The sequence below is a fragment of the Prorops nasuta genome, unplaced genomic scaffold (genome assembly GCF_024137725.1).
Source record: "Prorops nasuta isolate Cenicafe-Biocafe unplaced genomic scaffold, Cenicafe_Pnas_1.2 PNAS00003, whole genome shotgun sequence".
Lineage (NCBI taxonomy): Eukaryota > Metazoa > Arthropoda > Insecta > Hymenoptera > Bethylidae > Prorops > Prorops nasuta.
Window position 1 is genome coordinate 3,457,676 of NW_027116800.1, and position 25,978 is coordinate 3,483,653.

The 25,978-nt window shown below is 41.1% G+C and overlaps 1 protein-coding gene across 1 annotated transcript; it reads left to right on the top strand.

Annotated features, from left to right (window-relative positions):
- The first annotated feature begins 22,210 nt into the window (after window positions 1–22,210).
- On the top strand, window positions 22,211–23,999 carry LOC136784075 (pre-mRNA-splicing factor CWC22 homolog). The gene is made up of 5 exons (XM_066744565.1): window positions 22,211–22,354; window positions 22,431–22,705; window positions 22,994–23,215; window positions 23,444–23,529; window positions 23,608–23,999. Exons 1-5 carry the CDS (start codon window positions 22,211–22,213, stop codon window positions 23,997–23,999), a joined length of 1,119 nt encoding a protein of 372 aa, XP_066600662.1.
- Window positions 24,000–25,978: the final 1,979 nt, after the last annotated feature.

Here is a 25,978-nt window from a genome sequence, read left to right on the forward strand (position 1 = left end):
CGGCGCTTCGGCGCACTCGAATCGCTGCCCTCTGCTTTTTGTCGCGTTTGCTGACTCTCTCGCGTGTTGCCGATACAGCGAATCGCGTCGAGCTTTGTAGATCATTTTCAAGCCGATCCGCCGCGAGCGACCGAATGAAATACGTTCACTGCTTCGGTTTACGTGGCGCGCTGCATCGCCTACATTACGCCGACATCTCTGAGCTACGAGCGGACCCGTATTACGTGCGGGACCCTATATAATATTTATGTTATTGCGCCGATTGTACTCGTTCTGCACCATGAGCACACCGTCTATATGCGTGACATACGCAATACGCAATTTTCTCCCCTATGCCCCGGTCATTACTTTGATCGCTGCCACGTTATTCCAACGTATCCTTTTAATTGAACTTCATATTAAATCTCTCGATCGATCGAAATTTCTTACGAGCTATCCAGGAAGCTATTGTAATTACTGCTAACACGATGCACAAGGCACTGTTTATACGACGTGTCTCGATTCATGATTTCCCATGCAAAAACCATTACATTTGTTTCTAATTATTGTACACCTCTCTCTAGAAGCAAATCTGACATTTGACATATTTTAACCGAAAGCGACATTGGTTTTGTTGAAAAATTTTATTAGCAGAAAAGGTATAGCTATAAGTAGAATTGGTCGATGGAACTTTTTATCCTTGCTGAAAATAATGATATATGGGATTTATACTGTTCTCATATGAGTTCTTGCACAATGACTTAAATTTAATCAGCGGCTATTCACTTGACAGCTATTTTTAATTAATATTATCGGACTTTTAATTTACACCCTAATATGCTTACATTTCTCTGTGTCTGCACAATGACATTTATTGGCCACTTTTGCATTCATTGTAATATGAAAAAAAATCGTCTGGTCTTTTTCTAAACGTTCCTTATTAATTAATTGTTATTGACCTATAATTTCAAACGTTCTAAAAAACAAGGTAAAAATTTAAGAATTTCGAGAGGCGAGTAAGTGGTTTGAATTAAGGATTGTATAATGTACACCTGATGTAAACATTTTAATAATACTTAGCGACTGCATCACTAATTCTCTTCTGATAAGTCGATTCTATATATAGTATTATGGTGATATTCCGAGTAAATTAATTATGTTTATCTACTCGAAGCATTTCTCAAAATCATTTCTCAAATGACACGATTTTCGCGAAACAAATTGAGTCTCATTAATCTTTTGCCATTGGATATTATGCGTGTTTCCTCTCCTTATAGCTATTTGTCATTTAATGGCATCTAATTATAGTTTTTTTTTTGTTTTAGTCATAAAAATATTCTCTTCGCACAGTATAGCTGAGACACATTAGAAGATATATCGTGACAGAAAGCGGCGAGTGAAAACGAATTTGCTCCTGTTGTTTACCGCAAGGGTATCCTCTACAAGAATAACGTGGCGATACCGTGACTAGTAATTAAGAATAATGCCCGTGCTAATGCTTTTAACGAAGTGAACAATGAACAGGTGGCACGTCAAGCAAACATCATGAGATTCTCGTAACTCGTTTCGGTCAACCCTGTGTCGCACATGGCTTCTTTGATATTCTCTAGCAAAAGCTACTTTCTATTTAATAGTATCGCGTTGATCAGACCTCAGGCTTTTTCTTCTCACTTGGACATCGTGTATCATAAACAACAAACCCAGGATCATAGAGATATGGGAGAGTCACGGAAACGCAAGGTGCTCGGCAGGTTTTTCAACTTAGGCGCTTCCTTTAGCATCGAGAATTATTGTAACCGAAAAAGAAGGGGAAAATAAAACATGAGAAAGAATCAAGAAAGTTAACGACCGTCAACCCTCCTAGTGTCTTAAACGTACGAGTGGGCGTGGTGCTGGACGATTTGGAAGAAATATAATTTAGCAGGCGTGGCCAACCGCACGCAAGGTGCAACGAAAATGAGATTTTTTATCGTACGTCATCGGGAGGCGAGCAAAACTTGTGCACCCTCTCTACATATTTTTCGTTCGTAGCCTTTTTTCGTTGACCATATTATATCTGTACCAATATCGATAGTTTTTTTAATTAGATACATTTTTCAACTGTTAGAACTGTGCCAGTGCTAACACATAAGCATGCAAGTATATATAGGAGTGATTCATTAGAGAAAATCAAGCAAAACGTAGAGTTTCAACACGTAACGCGCTTGATACACGATAATATTGTTACAGCATTTATGACGAGGCAGGTTATATAGTCCCTGCAATTTAATATGCAGAAAAAAGGATATAGAATTCGCATTTAAATAATCAGGAAAAGTCAAGGATGACGTACGCATAGGTAAACGAACAGTGGCGAATACAGGGACATTAATCTTTTGAATTCCGGCGATGTGTAATTAACAATTAGTCATGGATAGAGATTTTTTGAGATTCCATTAAGCCGACATCTCGCGCTGTCATTTGACATCTCTCGGAGGGTATTCCTGCCTATCAGGCTGGGTGCTTGGATGTACGGAAAAGAGGATAAGAAAAGAGGCGCCTGCTGCAAACGCTTGGCCATCCTTCTTCAGTTTCCTTCATGCATCAGAGGGTGCAGTCAGTAATAAGCAACAAGAAAGAAAGAAGAAAAAAGCACGATTCACAGTTTGCCTTATTAATGGCTGCGCCGAGTCGTCGTTCGACCATTAAAGAAGGCAAACGTCTTGTTTGCCTTTCCACCTAATTCAACGCACACGCGTGTTCGCGTGAGCGTGGCACACGCTCTCTCGCACACAGGGTCCCAATGTGTCTTTCACGGGGAATCGCACCTGTCGGGGACTCGTTCGCACCGCGAGTTTTAAGCCTGTCAGGGAGATTCATACAGACTTGGATTGATATATCTGCTGTGCGACCGTCGTCCTTCCCCTCATCTTCCCCGTAGCATTCGCTATCTCACCTCCTCTCCGATCCAGCGAATGCAGGCGCAAAGTATATACCTGAAGAGAACCCAGACGAGAGACGGCTATGGCGAAAAAGTCGGAAAAAAGCTCGATCGATGCGACTGCAGTTGCACAGTGCAGTAATTCCTTCTATGAGTCGCATGCTTTCAGAGCAAAACGCGTACCTTGCTTCGGATCGTGAAATGCATTTTTCATTTTCTCTACCTTTCCTAAAAGATTCTAAAGAGATAAATTAAAGCTCCTATTTAATGGTCATCGGTTTTATATTTTCTTGCGGACTCTGTCAATTCAATCGAACCTCCGTATTTGTCAATAAAATCCTGCCTCGGTATCAGTTTCGATTGCTTCGCGACGAGAGTCAAGTGCAAAGAAAGACGTGTGCAACGTTGGACAAAATTTCAGTGTGTATACTCTTGTTAACTTGGCTGCCACTTCATTTTATCTTTGCTATATGTGTTCTGCCTGCCGCGGTAAATTACGAACCTTACGTTACGTACTATAAGATGAGATTGGACGAGTCGAAAAGCGAAAGAGAGGGGGATAAAGTGAAGTATGGAACGAGCTCGAGAAACGAGTTGCTTTACTCGTTCCTTTTTCGCAAAAGTAGATTTGCTTCCAGTTGAAGAGTCGACACTGCGCGAAGTAACTTTATAGCTTCACAGCTTCGGGTTACCATCGATCTCAACCCACACTATATACTCCAATATTGCACTTGTCCTCTGCAAACGGAAATCAAACTTTTTCTGTTGTACAGCCGTAAACTTAAAAAAAAAGACAATTCTAAATAAGCATAGCTCATAGTACTTTAATAATGCAACACTTGGCAAAACCTGTTTTAATTATTATTAAATACACTTTACGTATGGCAATCTGAAGCAATGTAAAAATATAATTTTTATCACATTGCCGATAATCTGGCTGACAGGTTATTTCCTGTGTTATCGTATTGATTGATTTGCGATGAATTATTTCCGAAGGCTTATTCCATTTGGTGATATGGTGGGAAAGAGGATATACGCGCGATACTTACGCAACGCGCGTCGTATAACACAAGGCTGTGACGACGTTGATGCTAATTAATAGCGAAGGAGTCGTTTTTCATGCGTAAAAACGTTTTTTGCCACAAACTAGCCGATAGTAATCAAGTATACGAGTTTATTAATCAGGTGGACAAGGTGCGGGCGGGCTGACTGATGCTGGCAAAAGTAAAATCTATCGGTACGTGTTAATTCGACCCGTCAGTCTGCCGTTGTGTGACTACTATTTTAAGAACGATTTACTATCGTGAAATCTATCCTGTAAACGATACATCTTCCACCTGTGAGATAAGAGCAGGTTTTCCCAATGACACAGGTTTCGCCAACTTATTTTTTCATGCGTTATGTTAGTTTATATATTTTTTCTGCATTCTTACCATACCAAAGGATCATAGGAATTCAATGAAGATATCGGAAATGGTTGATATAGAAAATTCATGACAGAATATTTTAACGCGATGACACGTTTATTCCATTTTGAACAATTTATTATTTATAGACATTTCATTAATAATCAACCGAGCTTGGAAAAAACGTTTGTCCGTGGATCATGTTGTTCCAAGAAAGCCTAACGTTGAAGGGGGTTTCTGGAAGTCCGAAGACAAGGAAATACAAAACAAATGTGTGCGGGGGTGTTTCTATTTTGAGCATCTGTGTCACGATCTAATAATATCGTGCTTTGATGTAGTACGCATCATTCAACGTTTAATAAATCCACTTGTGGCTACTCCCCTTTCAAAGAGCCTTAGCCGACGAGACTTACCGGCATATACGCCCGAACTAGTTCCAAACTGATTTGGACCTTTGTGGACTACTTCGTCGGCACTTTTGTGGATATTACGCTACACCCCATTCTCCCTAACAAAAAGAATAAGATAACAGTGGAACTGGAGATTTTATTTTACCATTTGGAGATTCGTTAATTTATCTTCTAAGCATCCAGTTCTTTGTTGTCGACAGTTCATTAGTCAAATGTAATCCAGATATATATCATTATGACATGGTTTAGAATATGATAATTCAGTATTAATCGAAAGTAGAATAAATAATCTATATGTATGCGTGACAAATATTTATATTTCTTTACAATTTAAAACTATATACTTGAATCATCCAATAATTTGAAAGCAATGCATATAAAAAGGACGTACGTTGCTTCAGTGACGGTGGAATGTCAAAAAAGTTGGCATGTCTGAATAATTTGACGATCGGTCTCTCATTGATTTAAGGTTGTGCGGTATGTGATCGTGATTTCATAACAGCTGACCAAGTATAATGATAGATGAGCTGCGTTTCATAAAAAGCTTTTAATTAATGAGTATAAAAACGGAAAGCGTATCTTATCATAAAGTCGTGTGCATAAATTGTTTGGTATTACAAACTGCCCCTAGCTCTGCATAAACAATTAATACACTAATGAACTTCCTTTCTTAATTACTCTAATACTGACCTTGCAAGTACAAAGATAATATAATTGTATAGGCTCTTTGGTAGGCAAGAGATTAAAATTTTATCCATTCGTTCATCCTAATGCAGATGTATCATAAATCAACCATTCTTTTCCTATTTCGCGCTAGATCAAAATGAAATATTAAGCATTCATGTGTGATCGGTGTATCCTTCGAGAAAGTTGTGTCCTAAAGTCGTGAATATATCTATTTCCATATAAAAGCTTTAAATCCCCCGTGAGCATTATAAATATTCAGTTAATGAGTTATCCTCTCGTGGTAAAATCTAATAACAGCAAAGTCTTAATCCTCCAATACTTATATATATATACATGCTCAACAGCTGTTTATATATACATATAAAGGCGCATATAGATTATGAAAGCACAACAATTATTAAAATAATAGAAATAATAAATGAACGATTCGCCGATAAGATAATTCAGGGGCAAAATACGAGGGGTCATCGTTCTTGGTTAAATCAAGTAAGTACTTCCTCGTGGTCCTTCCTGTTCGCGGAATCCTATATGCGTTACGATGGAATTGACCAGTTCCCGCGCGGGCCCAATGAGATACGCCGTGCGCGAGATTTTTTCTCAAAGAGGCAATTTACGGTAAAATTGCTCGGCGAGGCGTGAAGAATTTTGAGAGGCATGCAACAAGTGGTTGGGTGCAACAAGTTATTACCAGCGACGTCTGGCTTTCCAAGTCTCGTTCTTCCCTTCTACATGGTCGCGCACGCGCTTCAAATACGCAAACGCGACTGTCCTAAGTTCTCCAGCTGCAGAGTACGTGATAATCGGATTCTCTATTGAGAAAATTAATTAAAATCTCGGTAAGTATATACAGCACTACTGTATGACTTTAGATCGCCAGTTGGAAAAACTCGAAAGAATGGAGACGAGTTTTCCTTGAAAATGCTACAGGAAAAATGTGTGGGTCGTTTGGCTAGTGGAAGCGAAGGATGATTGTAACATTTTGCACTGGCGAAATTGACGCCACCCTGGTCGTTTGCTGCTGACGCCACGGGAGCATCAGGACGGTCGCGCAATTCGCGATTGCCAAGATAGACTGCAAGTTGGACAGTCAAATAGAGAACCGGTGAGCAGTCAACCGACTCGCGTGGGTGGCTCCAAAGCCCTGATGTCTCTTCGTGTCAGCAAGGCGAACGAAATATCATGCACGTCTACCGCAACAAAATTATTCCTTCGATCCAAAACCTTCCTCGTTCTATTTTTCACATTTATTTTACTTGTACAAACTTACGTAACGCTGTGCAAAATTGGCCAGGAATATTTTTATGCGACGCATGTGCTTAGAATGCAGCAGTTTCTTAAATTGCAATATTTTGCTAGTCAAATGTTACTTTTTACAGCTGGAATGTAGCAAAGAGCTAATGAAGACTTTTGTTCTTGCACTGTATTCACCACTTTCATCCAAGCTGACAGACAAAAGGAAGCTAAGCCCCAACTACTACCATCTCAAATAGTATACATCGTTCATCTTTGCTGGGAATATAATTTACGACACGCCGGGACGCCCGTCACGCGTGCCGCCTGAGAGACACGCGTCATGTTCAACGTTGTTCATGGATGGGGGCGTCTCGACGCTGGCAAGAGACTGGACATGTAGCCAATTTCTTCCTTTGCGCATAAATGGCCAGCATTATTTACATGGATCCTCTTCCCTATAAAATTCTCCTATTCCAAAATCGCATTTCTGAAGCGAATCTCGCATATATAGCCCCCTTGCAGTTTATTAATATTCTCGTTATGTTATTTTGAACCTATTTCAGTGAGCCAACGACGTATCTTGTTTGGGAAGCTGCAAGCAAACGAATTTGGTGAATGAAATATACGCCGGAATAAATGGGTGTTATCTATTATACTGAATGGAAATCTAATACAATTCCAAAAAGAGACATATTTGGTTCCTTGTTAAATATCTTATTGGAAATCGATGCTGAGAACGAAGGTGAATAACCTGAAATATCGGAGCAGATATAAATCGTGTCGCGAAGTTCTCTGCGAGCTACGTTGATTGTTCTGCGTCACGACGGGCTTCCGTATAGAGTCGCGGGTATGCGAGATGAGTATTAGCTCGCGCTGACTATTCGAACCATCTGTCTGAGAGGTGGATTCTTTAAGCGGCAGAATAAGAAAGATTAAAAATAGAAGATGGCTTATGTTATAAAGAAGCTATTAATAGTGTTTGTGCAGAAGCAAGAGACAAATATGACCAATCGTTCACTCTATCCATTCATAGGAGTGGAGAACTCGAGCTTGCTCAAAATGTGACTCATCGTTCTCTAATTGCACAATAAGACTACAAATACTGTAGGTACACTAACTATCATGCATAGCATGCCACTAATTTTCGAGATTAAGCTAGACAGCGAGTGAGAACCGCTGCCAAGGAACAGCAGCTTATTAATAATCACAGAATGTTGCAGTGGAACTCTCGTCGAGTTTCCTTTCCATCTTGAGAGTTCTGCTCGCCGCTGGACGCGGTGAGCAAAGGATACAAAGAGATCTGTCCAAGGAGTAGCTGTCCCTCGAGTCGAGTAGAGGGCGGCGAAGGCGCAATAATAGCGCTTAAAATACACGGCTTGCTGGTTTTCGACGAGCCGCGGAAAGAGAAAAAGAAGTTTTTTCGCCGAGATTCGCATTTAGAGATCTCGCGTACGTGCGAGAGTAGAATAGTTTATAGCAGCGCGTACCACTATATATATATATACTATATATCGAGTAAGCTCATATTCATGGATGATAGATTCTCGTTTTCTGGGCTTTGGTGTATCCGTCCATTCTCCCCGTTTTGCATTATCTTCTTGTCTTCCTCCTGCCAGTCTTTCTCTCCGATCTACTTCGTCTCCGCTAGCCGTATAGTTGCAGATCTCTCTCTCTCTCTCTCCCTCCCTCTCGAGCTGGCCGGAGGTGGGTGGCCTCGAGGAGAAGCACAGCAACAATCGTACACGTGTTCCCGTCATGCCGAACTGTCGTGTCGTTTTGAATGAAACAACGGAACGCGACTTGACGTCCCTCGCACCGCGCTATATTCTCGCTACCACCTACTCATTGTCCTCTTCTTTTCCCCCCATCACGCCACGCCGGCGAGTCTTTCTCACTGGTTAATCTGGCCGCGAGCGAGCCAAGATGACGCCGGCAGATTGCTCTCCCGAGTCACCCAGTATTTCGGCCTCTCTACTTCTCATGCATCCCATCCCATACACGCATGCACGCATCTCTCGCATGATGCACCGATTATTTCACGATGCGCTCCTTCTGAATACTGTCGCGCTTCGACCTCACTCACACAATAATACACGCGCCGAGCAAAAACTACTCCACGGCAACTCCCAAGCGCATTATTAATATCCCATATCCATCCGGTGCGCGGAGCAAAATGTACTGGCCGATAAGATCGAAAATTAATCATAAACAGCTCTTCTTGAGAATAATAAATCTCTACCTATTTGCAGTTACAGTTTCAGTCTTGAGCATGATATATATTCAACGATGGCCGAGCGAGCTGTTCGAAAAAAAGCAATATTCTATTAAATTTTCCGAAAAGAAGCTTATATTACGGTATATATCGTGGCACTGAAGCGAGTGGGCCGATTTCTTTCTTGCTTTTTTCATAAGTATAGGCCTGAAACACGGATGGGTAATAGTGCCTTAATCATCGTCATTGACAATTTTACGAGCAGTACGCAGCCCGATGAACGTTTCGCAGCATAAAAGTTCCCTGGAGGCGAAGAGGTGCTGCATCCTCTTCTTCACGGTTGGCAATTTACATGAAAAGTAGAATCCGCGAACCGACGTACCCTTTTGTAGGGCTATCGTCGTTTCGGAGCGAGTTCTCGCCAGTCTCATCGACGTGTTTACGAGCACCGATACTATAGGTTATGTTAAAATCTTTGTTACTCCATGGACCTTCGACAAAAATACGGGAATGCCTTAAAAACCTGTAATTTTTCTCACAAAGTGATTTATTTTACTCCCCTAACGGTCGCATGCACCTAACAAATGCATTATGTGCTTTTTAGCGACCGTACCGAAAGTTTTTCACAGGTGCAGCGAGCAAATTACCAGGAACGATCCATTCTACGGCTTCTTAAAGTCTTTTAAATAGACCGCGTGCTCGCTGTATATTTCTATACTTATATATGTATACATGCGCAAGTATAGAGCTGCAAAAGCATGCTGCAGTGCGCGGATATATACGTATACAAATATATATCAATTGGTTTGGATGTATCTGTGCGATTCGGTGTAAAGTGAAGAGGCAGGTCAAAAAATGAGGAGAGCAGCAGCATTAATTGGAAGGGTCTCGTGGCCGTCCGGGACGTTGGGCGACAGGCGAGAGATAATTCGATGTCTGCAACAATGTTACAATAGCCGCACGCGAGGAGCTACGTCGCGAGAAAAGGCGTGGGTTCCTCGAACGAAGCTGACTATGACAGCCAAGACGAGCGAAACGACAGCAACGTCGACCACGCCGACGACTCTTCATCCACGCCGACGAGCTTGACGTTGGGTATGCGCTGCTGAGGAACTCCGTCGTTATGTAACAGCGCATGAAGCTAATATATCAGGCTTGCTCAGCTTTGTAACAAACTTAGATCGCGCGTCTCGAGCCAAGCGCCGCTGCTCGCGATGCACCTCGCCGTTTCATGCTCTTTCCTCAACCCCATGACATTTTAATTAGCTCCTTCGAAAAATACGACAACCTTCAAAATTCCACTCTTTCGATCCTCTAGCTGCTGTACGTGTTTTTATATCTATATCGCGCAATATATGCTCTGTGTATCTGTTTTTCGATCGCAGCACACGAGACAGGAAGTAAAAAAGAAGCTGCAGAGTTGTGGAAGGAAGTGCACCGGATAATAAATAAAAGTTCCTGGTCCCGGTTTGACAGGATCTCGCGATTTTTTCGCCCTGTTCTCATGATGCTTGGACGAGTGAGAAAAACCTTGCCATCTGTGGTTTTTACAGTCTGACAAATATTTTCGCCTTCCTCTCTTTTACACCGCCGTCGTCTCATCTCTATTACTCCCGCGTCCAGGCTCGCCCTCGTATTATTGTTCGCACGCATCGTGCCAAAATGCGTGCGACTGAACTTTTTTGCGGACCAAAATGTTTAGTCTGTGAATCTTGTGCGTGGGGGATACGTATGAACGAGTCCCGTCGTGTCATCCTCCATGCAGTCCCCAAAATTTTTCTCTCGGGCCAATGCACTCTTTGCTCGTGCAAAACACATTAACTAACTCGCGTATATAATATTTAGAGCGGCGCGAGAGAAACGAAATGAGGATTACATTAAGAGGGCGAGGGAGCCAGCATTATAATACCGGAGCAATGAAAACGTAAAATAAATAGGGGCAATTTTCGCGAGAGGTTTGAATAAAGAAACTTATTAACGCTGATTGTTCGGCGGAAATGTAAAATGCAAAAAGCGTGGATATAATAAACACAACAAATTTCTACTGTACAACATTTACCGATTACCGAACAAAAAGCAGGGTAAAACGTGTTAGCGCGTAGCAGTAGAGACTGCAGAATTATGCAAATCGACTCGTTTAATCGGGAGACTTCGTTAAAGCGAGGTTAAGCTGGAACTAACCCGCGAAATTGCAGATAAGAGCCGCCTCTAAATGGAGCGCTCTCCGAGTACGGTTTTACCCGGGCTACCTTTACTCCTTCGGTATGGATATATTATGGGCATCGCTTAAAAGGACATTTACTACTGACATACGCAAGAAACGGAGATATTAATTCAGGTTACACGAGAAATCCTTCTGGCAGATCGATTAACCTTACGACTACCACCATTCTTCGCGTAAATACTTTTTTTTATTCGTCTTTATTAAAAAGAAACTAATTATATACCTTCGAATTGTAAGGAATAAAATTAATTAAACGATTGAACAATCGGAGCTACGATATATCGACAAAGTACACTCCATAGTTCAAAGTTATTTCATCAATGACAAATTTCTCAAGCGTATAACAGAGAATGTTTGAAACGTATCGTAATAAACGCTAATGTAGCGAGTTATATTCGCTAGTAAGTACAACTACGTTAATATCGTATTAATCGTAGAGCGTATTTGTACGCAAAGCAAGGACAGTTTAACAAAATGAACAAGCTTAATGGGATTATAATGACACTGAGCAAATTTTTGACTCGTTATCGATGGCTTAATAGTGGGTTCTACTTGTCGGAATAATATACCCCGAGTCGCATGGCATTTAAGCTGTGATTTAAACGAAGAAACAGTTGTCGCGGCATGCCTTCAGTGTTATTAACCCGACGCCCATTTTAACGCGCGCGCGCTCTATTACCTTGAACGTATACCTACCTGCTAATCATACCCGGAGACACAGTTTATAAAATTACCTGAAACATCTTATTTCCGCGACATCCCGCGCAGTATTTCATTGGCGCTTATAAATATTCATAAAGCAGAAGTCACCTGTTAAATTGATAATAAATGGCACTTCTCGTACTTTTTTATTCTCTTTAATTTAATTATCATCATAGACTGTTAACGACCAATCATTTTCAGGTTTAGTTGATCCACAGTCGAAATAGCTCGATCAGAGTGGTTTTATAAATTGTGGAAGCGCGTGATTGCTTCGGAAAATCAACAATAAGTGTATAAGTATATACTTGGGGAAAATGAATATTCTGCCTTGTAATGATGATTCGGTTGGTGTTCGCGGCTGACGGTTTTCACGCGCGCGAATTAACACCTTGTTCCTGAACAAATGGAAACAGAAAACACCCGTACCAAGCAAGCGTCACTCGACACGCAGCATAAAAGTGAAAACAAAATCTTCTTCTCGATTTCAACGTGATCCGTCAGATGCGTGTATTTCTTACCACTGTGCGCCTATATATTTTCTTCTGTATAGAGTCACTCGTCTCTGTCATTGATAAACGGTGCTTGTGCCACATATATCTCTCTTTCGCTTTGAGACAAGCTGATTCGTCTTAGCATACATTAGGTACCGTTAGTTTTATTAGTATAGACTCATAGGGTAAGATTGCGAGGTTATATTTTTATACAATGTTCATGTGCAATAGTATATTATTGTGTGTCACAAGGGTCGAAAATTGACAATTGCGTATGAGTGTGAAGTTGGAAGTTCAAATAAAAATAAAATGCCTTTCACACAAATGCAAATGTCAATTTTTCTGTCTGGTTTAACGCACGATAATTTTTATTACAAGTGCAGAAAAGTTGCTACTTTTAGCGTAGTTATAATTATAATGTTCCAAAAATAAAATCTTCAACCCAATGCAGAATCAAAAGTAACTTTTTATTCCGTAAAAGTTAACGAAAGTGGAGCAAAACCAAACTGTGCAGGCGCAGGTAAAATTAGTACAAAGGCAGTAATGTTCCCCTGATAAAATATATAGTGAAAATAGTCGCTTTTTATAACCTCATTATAAAAAATGCAACAAAAATTCTATTGAATCCAAATTCAGCCTTGTTGAACTTAGGGATAAATCTTACAGTGTAGCAAACAGGTCTGTGAGTAGCCTGGGAGATTGTGGGACTCCGAGGGACTTATAGGTAATGTAGGTGGTCACTAATGGTCCGGAATGGCACTTGCAACAGCTTTATCGATGTAAACAACCGCTAAACTCATCAGGTCTACCGTACCGTGCCAAAGCACGACCGTATTTTTGGAACACACCGGTAGCGTCATGGCATCTCCCACGTTAGCACGCCCTCGCTTAGGCTTGCTAGCGCCGCGTATATTCGCACAAAAAACCTTCCCGTTTATCCACATATTCTAAGCAGATAGCTACACGTTATTTTCTCCCGTACCGATGCTTCTGATTTATTACAAATTTTACGTCTCGAGAAAATGAGAGAATTCGAAAAACCATCACTTTGAAACAAATAGAATACAAATAAGCGTTAAATCTTCGATAAGGAAATTCACGCTTTTGATTTTCTCCAGCTTTGAAAGAGCAATGCGTCTTCGCACCATTGCCATATTATTTATTGATTCATAACTGTTATAGGAATACGAAGCTCTCGCGATATCGCGTTACTGAAAAGTTGCATAGCCCCAACCATGGCACGGAGAGTTAAGTGACACTAATGCTATGGCCGCTGCTATAGTTGAATAACGTAATACTGTATTCATAGGGCAAGAGCTTACAGAGCGATAGATCAACTGGATTACGATCAAGATCAAAGGGAAGAGATACGCTTTCGTTGGGAGAGAGATGAAGATCGTGGAATCGTGTATAAGAGCTTAATACGAACTACCGTACAGTTGCGTTATTTTGCGAAATGTATAACTGTCACGCGTTATTGCAAGAGAAATCAAATATATTAAAAGGCAAAAAGTTATTAGGTGAATTTCGCGAGATCGTATATTATTCTTTCTCATACACAGCCATTTGTCAGAACGATCGTTCGAATCAATTATCGCTCGAGCCATGTGTATACACGTACACGTCGCACATTCGCCAGGAGCGATTTTCCTAGATTTATTGGCGCGTCGTCAGTGGACTGGACGAGAAAGGAACTTCCGGTCGTTCATAGATCGAATAATGCGTGATCGACGCGCGCATCAAGTTGGCGTTACGCTAGAGAAATGCTCCACGACGGACTACGGGGCCGATTATTTCTGATCCAGGCTCGCGGTCGTAGACGACTTGTCCCCGCTATTATTGTCATCGACGATACAATACGGTAGCGAAGAATCTCGCGTTGCATTCATAGGGTACGCGGGCTGTACATTGCGTCGGTGGTATAATAATAAAAGCGTGAGTGTGCTGCGAGGGGTAGAGGGGCGAGTCGAGATTGAGAAAGTAAGAAAACAGGGGCAGCTCCTCCGTTCAGTAGCAGCATAACGATTCATAGCGCGTTCCATTAATGAAGAATCTCCTTCAGGTCTGGATTTGCTGTTATTATAGCTGCTCGTAACAGTCAGCAAACGCGGCCAGGCGTTAGCAGGCGTGTCGACCGGCGTCGCGGACTATGAAGCATTGAGCGTCTATTTTCACCGGGCGTCGCCTGCAAGAAACAGCGACGCGCCTTGTTGCACGAAATCGCGAATGTCCAGCCACCTAGCAAGAGCCCGTACAGCTCTCGCCCGCGCTTATTCGTAATTAAATCCAACGAGCGCCCTTCTCTTGGTGGTCCAAGTAGAGGATCGTAACTAAAAAAAAAAAAAATGATGGATTTTCAATCATTTTGATTAAAGAAAAATTTAAGCTAAAAATGGACGAAAATAATAATAATATATGGATCGTACATGCATGATGGCGCGATATGAATGGAAAGCATGCTCGATTCAGGGAAAGCGTTCAGGCACGAGGCAGGCATAAGCGAAATGGCGATAATGAGGGGGAAAGACATTAAAAAGCGTTGAACCAGATCGCGATTTCCAGACAATTTCCAAGTTACGAGCGTCCCGACGCCGTTTGTTGGACGGTGCACCAAGTTGCGGGCGCGGAGAGTGGGTGCCTTGTGTCGCATAAGCGGTGCATCTAAATGTCATTCAGTGACCGAGCGCGAAGATACTTATCTGACTGCGCTGGGTAAATGACGCGCGGCCGACTGACGCACCGTGAATTTATTGCGTCGTGGAACGAACGAGGTTATTGGTGCGATGACATTAAACGCCTCCTATTCCATACAATTTACCAAATACAAACTTGGAATCCTCTTGTTTCAATTAATTTCACTTTTTGCTTGTTATAATAAACTCTTATTTGGCTCGCGGGCGTTTTATTGTGAGTCGAAAGGAAAGAATGAGTATCATATATATATATATATATATATATTTACATAGACTCTATTAAGGCTAATATATGATCTCAGTGAATACTGCTGTTTCGTATATGAAAAGTGCTAGAAGCGTTGATCCGTTACGATCTTGAGACGTTTTCTACGAGACTCTTTACCTCCCGAGCAACAGGACCTGTTGTGACGCTTAAGTAGCGTCGGCTGTCATAAGTGTCATTAGCTGACCGACGCGTCTACGAGCTTGAGTGCTGCCTGTCGTCTCCAAGCGAGATCCCATCAAGCTGACTACCTAGTGATAACCGCGCACCCTCCAATTACTCCTCGCTAACTGCATTAATCATCATTCAATTAACATTTATAGCCTATGGTATTCTCAATACAATATCATACAATGGGTTCTATATAAATTAATGGAGATGGTTAAATTATTTTAAATTGTTAGAAATCTTGTTTCTCCATCAAGTTTTATCGCATTAAACGAAGGTAATAAAGAGAAGTAAAAATTAGAAAATAGAGATTGGTTAGAAAAATAATTGGTAAATTGCAAATTACAATATACAGTTGAGTATATTATAAATGGCGTATCTGTGACAATGTTTTTTCCTTGGGATAATTTGCAGATACCGCTGTTTCTTGTTGTAGTTATAGTAAGAGTGCCTATCGTTAAATAACCGCAAATGTTCTCTAACTAGAAAGCCTGTCACTCCCCCCTCCCCCCTTCTTACTCATCCGACGTCAACGTTGTACTCCGTAACCTCGCTACCTGACGATAATTATCCGTGTGGAAAACTTCAATTACCATTTGATTAACTCACACCAAGCATTCACGCGTGTTCTCAATCTTCTTTAGTAGCATCAATTGCAATAAAATCATATACGTCGCTGTGGCAATTACTTTACGGTATTGATGAAGCTGTAGAATTAATTGTCAATTAAGGAATCACACATCATAGAAAGTTTCTCTAAAAAGATTAATGAATCCATAAATATAGTTTCAGATAAAACAACGAGCAGTACATTTTGCAGGAACTAATATAAAATGTGTCATTTATAGTGGAATTATGAGATGTTTAGCCACACGTAAGAAATAAGATGGAGGATTCGCGGAAGGTTAAACCGGTGAGTGAGTTGTTTTGCACGAAGGAGCTCGAAGATGTATTATTTCGGGCAGGAATTTCCAAGTGCATTGTCTGGATAGTGCGATTTTCGTGTCGCAAGATTTTTTTCGTATTCGTGTTCGAAGCGAGAGGCTCGACGACGCGCGAGGCGTCCCCTCATCGTTCACTCTGCACGCTCGGCACTCGTAACGGGCGCGTACGATGCGCGACGGCGCGTCGGGAAAGAAGCAAATTAATTTCGCCTTCTCCAAAACGTTAGCGCATAATACAACGACGGCCCGGGGAGAAGAAAGCCTTGGGAGAAATGACAAAGTGAGGGCGAGAGTCGGTTGACGCGTAGAGGGGACTCTTAGGGTTTAATGCTTCGTGCAAAGAGAGAACTTTGGCCAGACAGTGGAGGGCGTGGGAGATACATTTATAAACTCGTCCCTACTGGCTAAAATTTTCCTCGCTTAAAGCCTTTTCTCGAGAAAAAAGAGAGGCAGTGTGGCGCATAGCTCTTAAGCTCGTGAAAATCCTCACTTTGCCCAAGTGAAATATGGTAAATCGCAATTGAAAACACACGTGTTAAGTTAAGTGTAAACTAGATAAGTCGATGGAAAAACTGGAAGGAATTAGATGGTACGCAGAAGCGTCAGAGGGAGACAGCTGAAAATGGTTTGGAGAAGTGTGGTGTGGCGTGGCGTGGCGTGGCGTGGCGCGGAGTGGCTTTGGGCGGTAAGGGGAAAAGCTGTCGCATGCGTTTTGACAAGCCGAAATTGGACGGTTTGTAGCGACCACGTTCCAACAAACGGGTTCCATTATTATCCCACGCATTGTAATACACTTGTCGGACTCTGTTAACTCGACATAGATTCTTGCATGTATAATCTGTATAAGGGGGGTGGGATGATCTAGCTTATAGTTGTGTTCATTTCATTGTACATCTCTCAATAGGCGCTCTGTAGCTGCTATACATATATATATAAATATGTGTATGAAATAATATTATATTTACATCTTTAACTACCTCACTCATTGTTTCCGTTTCTGATTGTCTCGCCGACGCATTAAGTAATCTTCGCGATTCTATTAATTTATCCGGCTTACCAAATGGATCCATAAATACTACACGATGCCTGTATAATTCTATGTCAGCACCAGAGAAACTGCAGAGTCCTCTAACCAAGCGCAATTTATGTTCCGAATATGACATTTAGTGAGGATAAATCAAAACGTGTATACATATTTTCTATTATAGTGCCCCCTTAACTCTTAATAACCAGCGATTATAATTACACTATTTATTACGCGAATGGGAAGTCCTCTACTGTAAATCTTGCAGAATCACACGAGTTTAGGTTGAGCACGAGATTTAAAGGAAATTGATGCATTTTCTTTTCGCTTGTTATTGTTTATTTTTAAATAAGCAATGTAATTGCATTTAATATAGACTGGAGGAATTCGAGTATACCACGATATCGATGCTATACGAAAAGTTTTGAGTTTGCAGATGGAATAAAAAGAATTGTCTTAATATTGGCGAGGGTGTGCATTTGACACGCATTCGTGGACAGCAGAAATAGCTAGTACGCATCCAAGGAAGCTGTGCTCCATGAAATATACGTTGCCCCGTTGTCGAAACTTCCTTCACGGTTACATATTCGAAGCTCATTCGTCACGTTTCGTTGCCTGTCCGCCAGTTTTGTTCTCGCTATATGCGTTTCCAGTTTTGTTCTCGTTATATGTTTCACTAACCGTGTAATGATGACTGTCAGAATTTAATGAGTCTCACAGAATTTATTGCTTAATGTTGCTTCGCAAATATAATTCTGCTCGTCATAAATCACGCGTAAATTAGATAATAAAGCAGTTTATATAAGATTATGATACGGGATGTAGGAATAAGGGCTTAACGGATGGTACAGTAATGGAACCGATAAGGTTGTAAAAATCGAAGTAAAGAGTACGAGAGTCTAAGGAAGTCCTGCATGTTTATGCGAATATGTATATATATATATACATAAACGAGAAATTATAAGAAAACAAGATAATTTCGTGATATTTTTCAGTCATGGAATATATATATATATATATATATATATTTATTGAACAAAACATGGGAGGTTTAAGCAGACGGTTTTGAATTTACGAGGGAAGCGAGGCAGAAAATTCGAAGAATCTTCGTTATCGTCCAACTAGATGCTAGATGTGTCCGGATGGTACGCGCTTTTCTCTCGTTATTATATAGCGGATTCCTTTGCTCGCATCTAGTCAGAGCTAGTTGGTAGCTGCCCGTTGCACGGTGTTCGTAAATCTTTCGCCAAGGCTAGAGCCAGTAGGAATTACGTTGATGCACTATTTATAAACACATGACATCGAGTGCAGTGGTTGGTGCGGGTGGTCGAGGAAATTGCATGGTCGCTCGAGCACTTTCGTGTTCTCGCCTTTCCACCTGCTCTTTACGCCCGCCAGAAATGGTGTAACATGCAGAGATCACGAAGACTCTTTCATCCTTCTCTTCTTTTCCTATACACTCTTCTCCTTTATCCCCCCTCCCCCCCTCTCCCTCTTTCTCTTACTCACTCTTCCACCGAGCGCTCCTCTCATCTTCACGGCAGGGGCAAGAAAGTAATTTTGCCTTGGCTTGCCTTGACTCCACCGGTAAAAACCGACGAGTGTTTTCTGACCGTAAATAATTCTTAACGAGTTACGTGGTTTATGCTACCGCGCGGGAAATCGCGTAGAAGCATAGGCGCTCGCGCCGCGCGAGCGTTATTATACACGCCGCCTGCTCTTGGCTCGTAATCGAAAAATCCCAGCTTCGTTGAATCGCCCGAGCTACAATTCTTCCGTCCACGATACATTTCGTAGATGACGTGCGAGGAATTAAAGCGCTTTACCTGCTCAAAATTGCTGCGCTATCCTATTAAGCTAGACATACTGCTTCTTTCAGCCATATACCATGCTCTAGGACAAATTTATTTTACAAAGTAAATGATTCTCGACTGAACTTGCTTGATTTATATTATCGCATGGGATGCTACGTTGCTCCCTATTAAAACGGTTCTTTCAACGATATGGCGTATACCTAGCATTTTTGTTCAGCCTAGGATATAGCGATGAGGTATTAGCGCTCGATTTGCAAAAATATCGACGATCGTAGGCGTAATTATTCCGAAGCTACTGTGAAACGATGCCTGCGGCACGGTTTGGATCATATTTCTTGTCAGTTTCTACCTTTCTTCGCGCGTATACCCGTTGCTTGCGACGAGTGAGACGTTCGGGGGACCCGAGTGCATTAATCTCCGCCGACGTTACGTTAATGTAATCGTTTAATAAGTCCGGTTTATTAACTGCGCGCACTCTCATCGGTACTAATTCACTCTTCCCTCTCCGCTATACTCGAGTCTCGAAAATCTCGCATGCAAAGCTATCATTCCAGTCATGGCAATTCTTTCCATATATATTTTGCTCTTTTATAGATTTCCTCCAATATAAAATCAGTTGATATATCGTTGCTGAGACATTACGATTACGATATTCGCATGGAAGTGCTTGTTTTTTTATATATATGTCCTGGGATATATATATATACTAAAATGAAAATTAAATAAGAAGAAACTGCACGAGCAACATTTGTACAGTCTACGGAGTATATATATAAGTACTTCTGGTGTGAAGTGCGATAGATTTAATAGGATAGAGGTCATATATCCAATAATCGAGTATGCAAAACCTAGCTTATACCTAATTTATGCGGTGGTTGTAATAGGCGAGTGAAATGCAGAGAGGGGCGTGCCGTTCACTAACCAATCGCAATCATCACGTATAACACTTGGACAACATTGTTGATTGGTCCTTTGACCGGTGATAGTTATTCAGAAAATAAATTGCAGTGACAAATTTTTCATTAACCTATGGAGCAGAGAATAAGAAAATCAAATACCTTCGGAAACAATTTTTATTTCACTTTCAATATAAATTCATGTATATTAAGGAATGTGAAAATGTGACGTTTGCTTATATTCAAACATACCTACTTACGTTGGATAAAGAGGGAGAGGGAGAATTATTAAGAAATTTGTAAGATTCTGCAGCTTCCGAAGTCGACTGTGATGAATTATCGCTACTGTAGGAACAAGCAAACGTATAGCAGGTGTGCACTCGCCTACCACTTCCCAACGCTTGATACTGATTAACGAATCAGCAAATCGGCCTGTACGTATGGAAACTTAATTGTACATAACCAACTAAATTACTGCGTTATTTTTGTAAACCCAGGAATTTCAAGCTATCCAATTACTGGAAAGAACGGTAAGCTTTTTCGTCGAGGATTCAAACGTTTCCCAATAGTATCCTTAGAATTATGTTCCCCTTGTACCAAGCCTTCCTACTTCTACCCTTCAAACCACCTGTCGCTTGAAAATTATAAGGAGGGGAAAGGATAATTAAAGTTAGCTCTAATCGATACGTATGACTCGAAGCTCGCATTTAATATTTAATAATTGATTCGCTCGAGCTCTCACTGTCGCTCTTGCCATTATTTTTCCATCTCGTAATTTACGAAATATGGAATTTTTACATAATCCAATTAGCGCGTTGCAATATGCGTGGTATATCATAGTGTCGCGCATAGTTTATATAGTTATACCGAATAATGTTGAATGGCGTATCGAAGTAATTAAAATACAGAGAGGTCTTGACAAATATTGCTACTCTGATTCAGTTACACGGTGTTTACATCCTCCTCTCGATATACAATTGATACATATATGCGTAGTGATGAAATGCATTATGCAGGCAGGGGAGGAAAAAAAGGAATACGCGACGCGGAATACGAAATGAGGAATTAGCAATGAAGAGTAAGAAACGAGGCTATTCACAGAGGCTCGGTGGCGCTCGCATAATTTATTTCCCACTCCTTCATTTACCTCTTTTCATTGCCTACCACTTAATTTCTCGCTCGCCGCTACCGCTCTGGGCGTGTAATTGGTTTAACGACAATGTCCTTCGGAAATGGTGAATTATCAGGTCGACTTCCTCGAGAAAGGAAACCAAGAACGAGCTGGCACGAGCGGCTATATTATTCATCCTAGACTACTGCTTAAGCTGCACTTAAAATTTCATGATTCCTTATGAATTAGAACTATATTTCATGCTGTCCGTTTATATGCAAAATAAACGATCCTCCGATATTTCATAAATATCCACGGACATTCTTGACCTAAAATAACATAACATGGAAAATCCATCTTATCCTATTTAAAATATGATTCACACGTGAGTAGGTACCTCTCTCTCTCTCTCTCTCTCTCTCGTGTAAATTCGATAATACGAAGATGCCTGTATATATGCTTTTATAAAATTAACTGCATCTCTCTTCAGATTGAACCTTATTGGCCTCACTGAAATTAGCTTGATAAGAATTTATTATCGATAAGCTTCGGAGATCGATTTCACCAATGAAAATCCATGACGACTGCGTCAATCGCGGGAATTCTGTTCACATGGAAAAACAAATTACGACTCGATCAACAGAGCTGTCATTTATCTCACATTCGCATTGTCATTGCGTGTCTCGACGTTACGCAAAACTACACGTTCGCCACTGTTTCTGGAATATCTTGGCTAAATTTGATCAGTATTTTAATCACAAAAATGAGGTGTTCTGCTGGAAGGATCATTTTACACCGATAAGTAATTTTACTTTATTGGCGCATCCGACCAACGAAGAGAAGAATAGTTCGTATCTTCGAAATAGTCATAAAACTCTTTTCATCCAAGGGTCGATTTTGCTGAATAGCAATATTTCATGCTAGTCAAGTAAAATTTCAACGAGGAGCTAGATGAATATAGCATTGCCAGCATTGAGTAGCTTTCGTAAACTCGTTAGGCGATCGAGTTGTGGAACGGATGATCGAACAAAATGGTGAGGAACACTCCAAAGATGTCGGCCTTGGTGGTTTCGGCGATAAGAAACCTCTGCGAAGCCCGCGGCTCCACCTCCAAAGACATCATGAGCTACATTGTGTCGAAATACGATGCGCCGGAGACTGCAGTGCAGAGACAGGTTTACTTTGCAGAAATTCCTTGAAATCTGAAAATGATGTTCAAGAAGCGTTGACCATAAATTTTGTTTCTTCAAGATTGCTACCGCTTTAAAACGAGGTGTCGAGTACGGAATTTTGAAAAAGGTTCAGAACAACTACATCTTGAACACAGATCCGGAAATCTTGACTACTATCCGTAACATGGTACCGATGGACCGAAGCAGGCGACGACGACGACGAGGCAAAGGTCGAAGAAGGCGCAGGCCAGGTCGCAGGTCAAGGGGAAGAAGGCGAGGCCGTGGTCGTGGCAGGAGAAGGTCCAGAGCCAGAGGCAGAAGGAGAGGAGGACTCAGGGTTGCTACCAGGAAGAGGTGACAAACCGCTATATCCCCTAAACTAATGTTTCACCATCTAGCCAGCCTTATTTGCATCCTTCTGCTTTTGGATCTCGTAAGAATCTATCATTGGAAAATGCAAATTAGCAGGACCATAAATTCAGTATCGTGTAAAAGTTGATTGCGCCAAAGTCACTTGCTTAGAATGAAATATAGTTTTTCGTGACAAGAAAGTAGTTCAGAATGATGTATTAGGTGCTGCTTTCGTTTGGTATCCTCAATTTGTAAATGATAATGATTGAAAAAAAAAAAACTATAAAGTAGCAGGGAACTTCTGGGCAGAGAACGGCAACGAAGAAACAAGGAGGAGACGCTGAATAGCGCGCCGACCGAGGTATCTGCAGAAGATCCACCTAACCATAACGATGAGGACAATGGCAACAGAAGCAGGAATCATAGTAAAAGTCGGGATCCAAGTCCAGCTACTAGCAGTCGATCATCGGTTAGCAGCGATGAAGGAGCAGAGGATGACCAACCAGACAGATAGTATCAAGGAGAAAATATCGCGTCACTTTGAGTTTTCTTAAATTAGAACAGAGTCAGCACAGGTTCTTCCCGTGAGATCTGTTAAATTTTTGTTAGTTTTATGTCCTCCAGCTTGTGTGTGTCTATTCTAGTAATTTTACTTCAGAAGATTATTTATTTATGAATAGTATATATATATTTAAAATCTTTTAGACAACTTACTATATTTATTATGTATACTTTTCGTAGTCAATACACGTCCTTTATGTCCACATCCAGTTCTGTTTATGTGCTAGATGTATTATACCTTCTCTCCATATTCGAGTTGGCAGACAGTTGGTATGCGAATTATTAACTAGACGATGGAAGATGCACCCACCTTATGGAATTTCTTTAATTTCGATATTTTATAGCTTATTGGCTTTTGCTAAAATGGCAATGTGTTGTCGCGATGGAGGAAGCGGCCGCGTTGCATCTTAGACACGATTCTTGTAGGCGAGAACGGAGGTCGAGGTACTCTCTTCGAGGTAGTTTCAATACACCGACGGCTATAACTCCTCGAATGCGCGGTGGGTCAAAGCAGGTTAGAAAGGATCGAGAAGTGATTAGTGGTATTTACCGGTCTCCGCCGATTCCCGATACCGTTCGGACTTCCCGCAGCGTCCTGCGGAGATCACAATACTCCGATCTAACTGCTCCCCATTCTCATCCAGGATTCCGCATGACACCCTGCATGGATTCATCATTCGATATTAATGTGAGAGAGATCCTAACGGGCTTTCTATTATTGCTTTCTGCTTCATGATTCCGCTCGTTTTCACCTCTACTACCTACTTCTGCTTGTTAACTCGGGTTCCTACTAAATGTTGATAAATACCGTAGGTAAAGTTGAACGCGATTGAACTTTGCTTGCTCCAACCTCTGTTATCCCTGCTTTAAATTCGTTCCTGCATTTACATTGAAAAGTTTAGAAAAATGAAATTTGCTCGAGTGTCTAAGAGTCGGTCAGTGTCCTCTCCTTTTCGTATCGGCTTTTCTTTCTCGTCTATCCTTGTCTCATTTCCTTCTTTGTCGCGCAGCCGGTCTTACACCGGGCACGAGCAACTGTATGATAGCAGCGGTTTAATTCAGTCCAGCCAGCCGGTAGTTTGGACGCTCAGCAGGCGAGCCATTGTGCCTGAGTAACGAGTACTCGTTCGTGCATTATACTGTTGCTTCGCGTGCGCTCATCATAATTTGCTTTATTATTCCGTACAAGACTGCTAGATAGAGTGAAGAGCCCTGTAACCCCTCCCTCCTTCTAAAATGACCTCGGAGGCCCTGCGATAACAATCAGATATAATAGAACCGCGTCGTTTTTATCACAATATATCTTGCGAATCGAGCATTCATTTTTCAGTTTTTTCCGTTAAAATTCTTTCATGAACTGTTGCATATCGAATGGAAGTCTTTCCGGACGATAACGCTTTATGATTTCGTGAGAAAATTAATTTAAGTAGAAAAGGTGACTGCAGATTCGAAGAATAGTTCAAGGTTGCAGCATCCATCTTGCATGCCACCCTGAGCGGAACTAATTTCTCGTTCATCACCGTGGAGCCTTCTTAACATCTCAGGATACTAGACAAAGATTTTATATTTTTCTTTTTTATTGCAAACACACGTTATTTTTCGTTTACAAGTTCTAAAAATGTACAGAAACACTAAGAAGCTTTTTAAATTTACCAAACATTTATTAATTACTTAATGTAATATAAGAATTTGAATTAATGTTATTGAAAGAGAACAGAGCCAGTGGCTAAATTATATTCGATGGCAAATTTACGAGTTGAATATAGCGAATAACCTATCAAAATCACTTTGTAGCTAAACATTGAAACATTGAGATGCGATAACTATAGCATTCGACTTCAATTACACAAGACAAATAACACCTGTAATTACTGCTGGGTGAAAAAGTAACACCGGAGGCAAGTCTCTTAAGATCGGTTCTTCGACAACCAAGTATCAAGATTACACCAGCTGCAGATGACTTCAATTGATTTCTCGTCGGCAGTCTAATCCATCCGATAAATTTTGCATTATAATTGAATTAAATTACTTGTAATATAGTATTATAAAAATTCCAAATTAACAATGATTAAAAGTTGAAGAGTTCAGTTACCGTCGAATTGTTGACGAGAACTATAATACAGGAGATATTTTTAAATTGAGGAAAAAGTTTATCTTAGCATCGTAAGAACTTCTGAATTCTTCCGAAGGAGACGAGACTGAAAGGAGTTACGAAGATGGAAAATCTGATTGTAGAATCTTTCGCGTGATTGCTCGCGAGTAACTCGGATCGAGGTGTCAGACGTGTTCTCACGTGTCGCCACGTTGAGATAGCGTCACTAGCCGCTCGGTGTGATATCATTAAGGTGAATTTATGTCGTGGCCAGTCCGGGGTTAGCCTGGCAGTTAGGCCAGAGGCTACGTGAGCCACGGATACACCACTGAATTCATAGTAACACCGAACAAAAATGGGGGCGTGCACGTCATTCCGGGATCGTGTGAATGAATCTAGGGCCGTTATTTAATTAGGCAACAACCTTTACAGTTAACGGCGTGGAGAGAGAAATCTTTGTTCAATGATCCGCACTGATGATACGGATTCTAAGCTACCGGGAGCAATTAACCAGCATAGCGTAATGAATTAAAGCGGATGCACTCGATCTTACATTATTTTTAATCCAGCTCTTCTCCACGCCGCGAATCCTCCTTCTATACTACATCAGCAATTAGCTGCAT

What these genes read in the sequence shown, in the direction of transcription:
- LOC136784075 (XM_066744565.1), top strand. Translation starts at nt 22,211, where the DNA reads ATGGTGAGGAACACTCCAAAGATGTCGGCCTTGGTGGTTTCGGCGATA. An exon ending in AGACTGCAGTGCAGAGACAG is followed by an intron (nt 22,355 to 22,430) that starts GTTTACTTTGCA and finishes TGTTTCTTCAAG; the next exon opens with ATTGCTACCGCTTTAAAACG. An exon ending in GATGACCAACCAGACAGATA is followed by an intron (nt 23,216 to 23,443) that starts GTATCAAGGAGA and finishes TACTTTTCGTAG; the next exon opens with TCAATACACGTCCTTTATGT.